At 42.0% G+C, this 10,000-nt stretch overlaps 4 protein-coding genes across 4 annotated transcripts in view; 2 read left to right on the plus strand and 2 right to left on the minus strand.

Annotated features, from left to right (window-relative positions):
- The window catches only part of LOC138043034 (Golgi-associated plant pathogenesis-related protein 1-like), a 9,595-nt gene extending 9,402 nt beyond the window's left edge, over nt 1-193 (minus strand). Inside the window, exon 1 of the mRNA XM_068889139.1 lies at nt 37-193. Within this exon, the coding sequence (XP_068745240.1) occupies nt 37-106 (70 nt within the window). The 5' untranslated portion in view covers nt 107-193. The remainder of the gene's footprint in view (nt 1-36) is intronic.
- Nucleotides 194-4,459: 4,266 nt separating this feature from the next.
- On the plus strand, nt 4,460-5,011 carry LOC138040171 (uncharacterized). Its single transcript, XM_068885947.1, has one exon. It carries the CDS (start codon nt 4,460-4,462, stop codon nt 5,009-5,011), a length of 552 nt encoding a protein of 183 aa, XP_068742048.1.
- Nucleotides 5,012-5,053: 42 nt separating this feature from the next.
- LOC138040172 (uncharacterized) lies at nt 5,054-6,142 on the plus strand. Its single transcript, XM_068885948.1, has 2 exons — nt 5,054-5,515; nt 5,954-6,142. Exons 1-2 carry the CDS (start codon nt 5,054-5,056, stop codon nt 6,140-6,142), a joined length of 651 nt encoding a protein of 216 aa, XP_068742049.1.
- Nucleotides 6,143-7,292: 1,150 nt separating this feature from the next.
- The window catches only part of LOC138043033 (Golgi-associated plant pathogenesis-related protein 1-like), an 8,134-nt gene continuing 5,426 nt past the window's right edge, over nt 7,293-10,000 (minus strand). Inside the window, exons 3-4 of the mRNA XM_068889138.1 lie at nt 9,786-10,000; nt 7,293-8,318 (exon numbers count right to left, since the gene is read on the minus strand). The exon at nt 9,786-10,000 is cut by the window's right edge and continues 19 nt beyond it. Of these exons, the coding sequence (XP_068745239.1) occupies nt 7,854-8,318; nt 9,786-10,000 (680 nt within the window). The 3' untranslated portion in view covers nt 7,293-7,853. The remainder of the gene's footprint in view (nt 8,319-9,785) is intronic.

Consider the following 10,000-nt stretch of genomic DNA (forward strand, 5'->3'; position numbering starts at 1 on the left):
CTCTATAATTGCCATTGTAACATTGAATCGTCTCACCTGATGGCTGCAACGCCTGAAAAAATATCCCCAGAGAAATCAGACAAGCCGAAGCAATTAGTCGAGTCATTTGATGAAAGGTATCTTTCTCTTCACAGTATCGTTCCTCTCATTAATTGGGCTTCCCTCAAGGTCTAGTCTCTTCATCAAATATTTTTTTACAATCGATGTTTACATAATCCGTCAAATGTAATTACTTTTTATGAGTTTGTTCTTTTCTAAATGAAGGCTTAGATGTGCTCTAGTCATTTTGTCAATGCATTTCATTTTCACGTTTAGCAAGCAAAGCAACCAACCAACCGCTTAAACAAGTTACAAATAATTTTTCGTGAGTTCGATTTTGTCCTCCTTTGCCAAAGGACATGATTATAAAACATCGAGACTCACATGACAACGGAAAAATCTCTATTTATGCAATTTAATTTGATACTAGACGCTCTAAATGTTTTAGAGAGTATTTCTAACATTATCTGGTAACGCTGAATAGGAAAATTTCATCATCCCGTTTCTTCAAAAAAGAAAACATATGTTGATTTTAAGGCTAAAAGAAATGCCTAATGTCGTTGACATGGTAACGTTATTTTGGAGGGAAATATAATGTGAGAAATTTAAGATGGGTACTTAATACCCTGGCAAAATTTCGTCTTGATATGATTACCCTAACTGTATCTAAGGACAGAATATGTTTATTTGTTTGAAAAAAGGAGAAACTATTGTTAATGCGCATACATTCTGCGCATCTTGAGATACTCGGATTTCCTATGGCTGCCATTCTCGTTCCCAGAGCTGCGATCCTCTTGGCCAGCGCCACGGATCGAGAGCTCTGGCAGGTTCCAATCCGTTCTCGCCACTGATTGGTCAGATGGGAACACAATAAAAATGATAACCGGAAGAAATCGGAAGGGAATTGTCGAAGGGATTCTGTTTCTGTTTGCCGTACTTGCAACAGATATATTATTAGTAATAACCATCCTTTGGATTTATTTGGTGAAAAGACAATTAGGGAAGGAATCGTACGGGATTGAGAAGAGTTTTCTGGTTTGAAAATTTCTGTCGACGATGGTTTATTACCATCGCGAATAAGTAGATCTTGCTACATTATTTCAGGAGTTTATAAAGAAGGTAGTTCATTCGAAAACTCAGCACGAGTCGGTTATCCGATCTAAAAGAAGGAAGGCTGTGCAGCAGATCCCGTCCTTCACCAGGTTTGGGACGCGAGAAAAAAAGGAGCAAGGTCAGCTGGTTATATGTTACGCAGGATTTTTGACTAAGCTCGATCGATTCATGTGTTTACAGTGTAATTATTGTTCATGAGTTTAACAACACAAAGCCTTGACTCCGTTTGAATATGTCCGTGGTGAGGAAGAAAAGATTAAGCCAACAGCTAACCCGGTTATCGCGTACTTTTTTGTTACATTCTCTTATTGCAATAATGAAATTTGTAAGTATATTTTCTTTGCGTAATATCGCATTAAAGTTGGAACTTGATTGCTTCCATGTCCAGTTTGCATTACTTATAAGAAAATCGTACAACTAAGGTCGATACAAAAGGCTTCAGTTGAGACCAACCCCTGATGAAAAGGCACTACAGCCCCTAATGAAAAATGGGGATAAAGGGGGGAGGGGGGCTACCTTCTGGAGAGTTTCTTATCCAGATGAGAGCTTGAAGGATTCTCCTGCTGGTACACAGCTACTGAAAAACAACTTTTGGGTTCTCAGTTTTCAGAGGATTATTATGGCCACAGTAAATTGGGTACCTGTTGGTTAACTTTCACATCGCTGTTTTGGGCTAGTATATAATTTATTAAACTAGTAAATTGTAGGGTCAGAAGAGCTTAGCCAATAACCTATTCTTCAACAGGCATCAACACTTGGGCTCATGCATGAGGGACCCTGTTACATGCTAAATTGTCTCCATGTTACATTGATTGCATATAGTGTCATGGTTAACAGGAAAATTTGGTTTTATCAAATATTTTGATAAAGGTCGAATTACCACCATGAATGATTTGGAAAGCTGACGTTTCTAGTGTTAGCCCTTCGTAATAGCGAATGTTTAGTCAGGTAAAAAGAGATCAACATAATTCAGACTGGCCCTGTTTGCACCATAAAAAAGAAGCCTCACATGCATTTTGGACTATTTTGCCAGATGCACCCAACAGGCAAAGGCTTCGTTGAATCTGCTTCAATGGCCATTGCTTAATAGAAAACTGCCTTCCGGGAGTGCTTCTCTTGAGATAAAGCAACCGATCAAAAAGTTATATTTTGTTGTGTTATTTAAGCAATAGAGGACGTTTTCCATGTTTACATAGCCTCATCTAAATGCCAAGCGCAGTTGGGAGAATTCTCGACAGTTATGCAAACTCGCGACACAGTCGAGGGTTTGCATAACATACACGCCCATATTTCCACATTTGCCTGTTATTGGCAATAATAAAATTATGATAACTCTTAGAACAACAAAGTTAGTCATTTATCTTATTACTTTCAATAATTTACTCAAACCAACAAACTGAAGATGAAGACAATGAATAATAATTTATTTGTGCTCAATCATTGTTAAAATTCACATTAAAAATATTAATGGTATTTTGTATCATTTGTTAACTGAATAAAACAGTGAATATATCAAACAACTGTCAACATTGATGAATAGTGGAGCAAAACCCCAGCAGATTTTGAAACATTGTGACGGAAGACATGGTTTTCGGAGATGCAATTAAGGCAGTTACCCTTAAGGATATCAACGACCAGTGCAAAAAGCTATGCAAAAAGAGTGATATATTTCCTCAGTTTTGCTAGTGCCAAGATGTAAGAACAAGGTGTCCAATGATATATATTTTCTAAAAATATGTAAACATTAATATTTATGTGAAATTCAGGCAACTTAAATGACTACATCCTGCATGTAACTACATTTTGATCAAAATTTGTCCCCCATCATCATTATTTATCATCAGTAGGTTTAAATTATTTGGGAATCAAACAATAATTATTTAGGTTGGATTCATTTTAACTTAAATTGAACTTTGAAGTTCAACAGTTGCAGAATAAATTGACTACTGGTTGCAAATATACAGATTTGATCCAGTCAGTCAGGGAGCTGGGGTGGCGCAGTGGTAAGAGCACTCGCCTCCCACCAATGTGGTCTGGATTCAATTCCCAAACTCAGCGTCATATGTGGGTTGAGTTTGTTGTTTCTCTTCTCTATTGCGAAAGGTTTTTCTCCGGGTACTCCGGTTTTACCCCATCCGCAAAAAACATATTTGATTTGAGTTAATTTCATTAGTTTTCTCAATTAGTTCTCTAGTGCTAAATCCATTGACACTTAAATAAAGTTGTTGTTATTATGATTGTTACAAGTTGATAAAAAAAGTATACATAATTTCTAGGCATCAGACAAAATTGGTACCATTAGGACCATTAGGCAGGCTTTTAGCTGCAAAACATAAGAAAATAATTTATTACCAGTATATGTGATCATTTATTTTTAGTAATAAATGCTAATTTCAAGGTTGTTTACTTACGCATTATAATATTATTGTCTCTACTTCAATAGAGCTTAGAACATTTCACATGCGAAAGTATTATCACTCGGATGTATTTAACAGCATTTAATTCAGTGCAACTTGATCCCTGTCGTCAGCTCCTGTTAACCGAAATTTGATCGTTTCTTATTTTGATAATTTGATCGGGTATTTAACGGCGAAATGACAAGCACAGATAGCTTCACACCCTCGTACTTCTTTGCTTTCAATGTGATGTCGCTTAAATCTAGAATTTCCATTCCATGATTCAACGCCTCGTTTAAGAGATCAATTTGGCTTGGTCCACCATTTTGAAAAAGAATCGAGACTGCGCAGAACGATCGGAAGTCCGTGAATCGCGGACTGTTAAATTGGAACCTGCCAGAGCTTGCCAGAGCTCTCGATCCGTGGCGCTGGCCAAGAGGATCGCAGCTAAGGGAAATAGAGAATGCTATGGCTGGTGCTTATTAATACAGGGATATTTTTGCGCGGCTCAATACTATGCGGAGAGAGCAGAACTTAGCGAGTGATCTCGGTATCCAAAAAGAAAATTGGGGGTAAACCACGCATTTTTCAGAGATAATTACGCTTCAATTTGGAAAAGAACGCCATACATTGCTTTAACAGAGAATTTACGGTACCAATTTTCTCCCTTCTAATATATAACTGTCCGAAAGATGGATGGACAAGTCAATTGCTTTCAATTGTGCCTGTCGGCGGGATAGTTGAGGCACCGTTCACCTGGTCTGTGTCTATGCACCCACTATACAATCTCCACCCGAAGTGAAAGATCAGTTCTACGAGTCCCTAGATACTGGTATCGGCATGGTCCCATCGTCAGAACATATTCTACTCCTGGGTGATTTTAACGTAAGGGTGGGTGCGGACCAAGAGTCATGGCCAAGTGTCCTGGACATCACGGCATAGGAAAAATGAACGACAATAGTCAGAGACTTCTTGAGCTCTGCTGTTACCACAACCTGCGCGTGAAAAACACCTTTTTTAAGAACAAAGCATGCCACAAGGTATCATGGAGACATCCTATGTCAAAACATTGGCACCAGCTGGACTTGGTTATCACCTGGCGTGACTCACTCAACAATGTCTGCAACACGAGATCTTACCACAGAGCCGATTGCAACACTGATTACTCTCTGATTGCCTCCAGAGTGAAACTGACCCCTAAAAAAATATATCACTCCAAGCAGATGTACCACCATGAGCAGAGTCCCGAGAACAAATGGAGCTCTCTTCGTAAAACCATTTACAGTGCTGCACTGCTCATATTTGGCAAAAGAGAACGGAAAAAGGAAGAACACATCTGCAAAGCGACGCGAAACGCACTGGTCGACTACAAGCGTCACCCATCACAGAAGAACCTCCTGACTCTTAGGGCCGCTCGGAACAAGACCCCGCGAACGGCACGCCGGTACTTGCTTCAACTCTAAGAGAGAATCCAGCAAGCCTCTCTCACCGGTAATATCAGGGACATGGATGCAGGCATCAACCAAGCAACCGGCAAGCCAGTCAAGAAAACAGCGCCCTTAAAATCCAAAACAGAGGAAGTCATCACAGCCCAGGACCAACAGCTAGAAAGATGGGTCGAACACTATCTTGATCTTTACTCCAGAATAAACACAGTCTCTCAGGAAGCACTTGATGCTATCGAGGATATGCCCGTACTGCAGGAACTTGACGCCGAGCCGACCATGGAAGAACTTAGCAAAGCTAGTGATTCGTTGGCAAGCGGCAAAGCACCGGGTGAAGATGGCATACCCCCTGAAATCATCAAGTGCGGCAAGTCAGCCCTCCTGCAACCACTTCATGAACTCCTGTGCCTTTGCTGGAGAGAAGGGAAGGTACCTCTAGATATGCGCGACTCCTCGATCGTCACGCTGTACAAATGCAAGGGCGACTGCAGTGATTATAACAACTACTGGGGCATATCTTTGGTGAGTATCGAAGGCAAGGTTTTTGCCCGTGTAGTACTGTCTTGCCTGCAAGTCCTTGCCGGCCGCGTTCTTCCTGAGTATCAATGTGGCTTTAGGGCGCCGCGTTCCACGGTCGATACGATTTTCTCCATTCGACAACTGCAAGAGAAATGCAGATGCCACTCTACATCGCATTCATCGATCTTACCAAGGATTTTGACCCTGTGAGCAGTAGTGGCCTGTTCAAGCTCCTGAAGAAGATCGGCTGCCCCCTAGGCTACTTAGCATCATTGCTTCCTTCCATGACGGCATGCAGGGCACAGTGAGCTACAGTGAGCAGGGCACAGTGAGCTACAATGGCCCCTCGTCAAGATCATAAGTGGTGTAAAACAAGGTTGCGTCCTTGCGCCGACTCTGTTCAGCATCTTCTTCTCGCTATTGCTGAACTTTGCTTTTCAGCTTTCCGAGGAGGGCGTCTACTTGCACAGTAGGAGTGAGGGGAAACTGTTCAGTCTGTCCCGAGTGAAGGCAAAGACCAAGGTCCAGACTGTCTTCCTCGGAGAAATGCTGTTTGCTGACGACACTGTCCGAATCGCCCTGGCAGTAGTGGGGTCAAGAGGGGCGAAGAGAAGAGGATCTTACAGCTAAGGGAAAGGAGAGATAGAAGGAGAACGAGGCAGGAGAACGCAGCGGACACCCTGCAATCTGAATTAGTGTGTTCGCTGCGATAGCGACTGTCATGCAAGGATCGGGCTGCTGAGCCATTCGAGACGCTGCTCTCAGCAGTCCCAATGACTACACGGCGCATACCATTGTCTCTCGAGACAGAAGGATGCCTACCACTACATAGGAATTCAGGATCGACCGAATTTATGACTTGGTTGCCCCCTCGGGAGTAGACCGATAAAAACCGACACCTGGGCCCAGTTGATCAAAAGCCGACAGAAATTCATAACCCCCAAGTGTCGATCTCTTCTCTCATTTGAGTTTGGCCTATCTATTTACGGTATTATCTAAATTTAGAATACAGGTCCTGCCAAATAATGACCGATCTCCTTATTGGTCCGCAACCAAATAGCCAAATCCAAAATCGTACGCGGAATGCAACGCCGCTACGTTTTGTTCGCGCAAAAATCTTGCAGTTGCGGTTAGACAACACAGAGATTAAGCATGGCGTTTACGTGAAACGGCAAACACGAAACGGTGGGCTGCTGCTTGTTATAAAAGCATGAAAATTACGTTATTCTAACGCGTCTCCCTCCTTTGAAAAGATACTTAATACCTGCTGCTAACATGCAAGAAATGAGCTCATATCAAACTTTTGGCAAAACGCAAATTAAAGTCCGACGTTTGCCATTTGCTGTTTGCCGTAAACGTGATCCTTTTCTCTCTAATCGGCAGACTGGTGGCCCTCATTCTATCGCAGATCGAGACTTCTGGGTTATGACTTTCTGAAGCCGATTTATACTAATCCTAGATTAAATAATCAACCCAGGTTTGAAATTTTCCCGCAAAAAAAAACACCTTGACCTTGTTATTTTATGCTCAAGGAAGGGAGAAGTGTCATTCAAAATCGAAGACTAATAATCTTGTGGAAATTTTTTATTTTTTATTTTTTTCAATCAGAAACCAAACTGCCATTTGAGTTTCCAGTGATCCCGGATTAACTTAATGTTGCTTTAAACAACTGGACCCTGGAGTGAAACGTGAAAGCAAATCAACAAAAACTTGAAAAGCTACTCTTGGAAATTGCTGCTAGGATGGACTCTAAATGCTTTGTACACAACTGAAGAGTCACTTCGTTTTTTTGCCATTTAATGACAGAAGCTGCAAAAAGAATTCTTTAGAAATCTGCGTGTAATACTCCATATCGGAAAGCTCCGACATTAATGGATTTTAGACCTCTCATAATTTGTTCGAAAGTACAAACGAGTTGCTATGAGACATACCCAGCATTTGAAATAACCGGAGTGGGATAAATTTTCAAACAAGATGTTAAGGAGGCTCTTTCATGGAATTTCTACGACTAAATGGCCTGTAAGCATGCAGAGCTTGGACCACAACCTTGCTTGGATAATGCCCCCACCCCATTCCCTTTCCACGGTTATTTCAAGTTACCTGTCCACCAGTTCGTCCTGCAGTTGGTTAAAAATCTTTAAGGTAATCATTTGCTAATATATTACAATAGGTATCATTATCGTTAACCTTTGTCGGGCTTTGTTGTAAAGTTTATCTGTTCACTCTACTCTGGACAAAAAGCCACTGTAACCAGAAATAGAAATCCTCTTAAAATCCTGACAAGGGTTATTCACTTTCAAACGTTTCTTCCTTTATAAGCCAGACTCTGAAAAACAGACCACTAAACTATCAACCAAACAGCGCTGATCAAGGGTCCGATGAAAAACGGAGCACCAGCAATCGCTTTCCCCACAGCTTTAACATTTGGCTTTGTCAGTGTAATGTTCGCTGTATTGTTTGGCCTTATGGTGGTCAGTGTAATGTTCGCTGTAATGTTTGGCCTTATGGTGGTCAGTGAAATGTTCGCTGTAATGTTTGGCCTTATGGTGGTCAGTGTAATGTTCGCTGTAATGTTTGGCCTTATAGTGGTCTTTGTGGCTATGATGTCCCTCTTAGGGCACCGAAATCTTTTCGGCGGTGCACGACCCCATTCTGGGTCTAATGTTTGAGCAATGGGTCGAAAAACATTGTTTGCAAAGAAACCGTCGTAGTTGCCCCCGGGTCTGTATTTGATGGATATTACAAGGCGCCCATCTTTCCGAATTGCCCATGCTGCTCCAATACGTTTTGAATTTCTCCAAACGACCTAAAATATAAAAGACACGAAAATTTGATTGAGGCAAATCCTTCTTTCTCCTTAATTTAATAAAAACAACTCAAATTTGGCCCTGTGTTCACTCAGGTATAACAATGGGTGTGATTCCTGGATGTACCTCACTGCGCTTTGATTAAGTTCGTCACTACCAAACCCATACACCGGCTTCAAGGGACGCTTCTTTCTCAGCCCACAAGTATTTATCGCAATCTTTTTCAAGACGTTTGCTAGACTCATTATTCTTGGCACCATAGGGGGCCCAATTCATGCCTTAGGGGTTCAGGGATGGCGCAGTGGTGAGAGCACTCGCCTCCCACCAATGTGGCCCGGGTTCAATTCCCAGACTCGGCGTCATATGTGGGTTGAGTTCGTTTGTTCTGTACTCTGAACCGAGAGGTTTTTCTCCGGGTACTTCGGTCTTCCCCTTTCCTCAAAAACCAACATTTGATCTAATTTGCGCAACTGTCAATTTCAGTTTGCAGTGTCCCCAATTAGTGCTCCACCGATAGAATACTAGAGACTTAAATAAAGGCTCTTTAGTTCCTTTTTTTTAGAATTCCCAAATAAATTTTTCGTAGATTGTCACTTCTGCCAAAATGATCTCTCGCGTTATAATAATTATATAATATAAAAGGATTGCAAAAGAATATGAAACAGATAGCGGTTTCAAAGTTTGTTTTGGCCGGTCAGCATCCCATTAACATTGAATCTGCATTGAGGAGGCGCGGTGGCCCCATGGTTGTAGTGCTCGACTCCGGATCGAGTGGTCCGGGTTCGGGTATTGGCCGGGGACATTGTGTTGTGTTCTTGTGTTCTTGTGTTCTTATTGCCTCTCTTTACCCAGGTGTATTAATGGGTACCGGCGAAATGCTGGGGGTAACCCTGCGATGGACTAGTATTCCATCCAGGGGGAAGTAATAATACTCCTAGCCGCTTCATGCTACGGAAACCGGAGATAAGCGCCGGCCTGATGGGCCTTCTGGCTCGTAAGCAGAGACTTTCCTTACCTTGTGCAAGGGTGGCACAGTCGGTTAGTGCGCGGCCTTGGTGCATAAGGTCCCGAGTTCGATCCCTGGATCTCACATCCTTATTTCGACTTCTTTCCTTTCAGTGTAGTCTAAGTAGCTTTAAATACCCTTAAAACGGAGCACTGATGGAAAGAGGGGGGTAAAATGAGCGCACCGTCGGCTTCCTGGGAGAGTACTCTCTAGAGAGTAAAGGAACTTCCGACGTTAAATAACGTGTACCTTTACCTTTACCTGCATTGATAAAGCCGCACGAGATTTCTCATCCTTCGAGAATTGAGACTATTGAAACTTTAATGGTTATTACAGCTTCGATACTCGATTACAAATACTGAAGTTCAATCGATCAAAAGCCGTTGATATACCTTTTAATTCTTTTATTCATCCTGCCTGTCTCACTGGCTAACTGACTGTTATTCTGGATGTGACCTACCTGTGTGAAATGTCCAGCTGCATACACGAAACCCGGCGAACTGTAATTATAGAATTTCTCTTCCTGATGGAACCACCATATAGCATCACTGCAGTATTCGTTGGGTCTATAACCGGCCATGTACAAGTTACCAGGGTTGTGTGGGCTATGCTCAAACTTGTTGTTATCTGCCAGGTACTTTACCCAATCTTCTGCCTCTTTTTGAAGGCTAGAGG

The sequence above is a fragment of the Montipora capricornis genome, chromosome 3 (assembly GCF_036669925.1).
Source record: "Montipora capricornis isolate CH-2021 chromosome 3, ASM3666992v2, whole genome shotgun sequence".
Taxonomy (NCBI): Eukaryota; Metazoa; Cnidaria; class Anthozoa; order Scleractinia; family Acroporidae; genus Montipora; species Montipora capricornis.

Excerpts from the sequence above, each read along its gene's own strand:
- LOC138040172 (XM_068885948.1), top strand. The coding sequence starts at position 5,054 with ATGGATGCAGGCATCAACCAAGCAACCGGCAAGCCAGTCAAGAAAACA. Across the intron at positions 5,516-5,953 it reads ACTACTGGGGCATATCTTTG|CTTTCCGAGGAGGGCGTCTA; the intron begins GTGAGTATCGAA and ends TTTGCTTTTCAG.
- LOC138040171 (XM_068885947.1), top strand. The coding sequence starts at position 4,460 with ATGGCCAAGTGTCCTGGACATCACGGCATAGGAAAAATGAACGACAAT.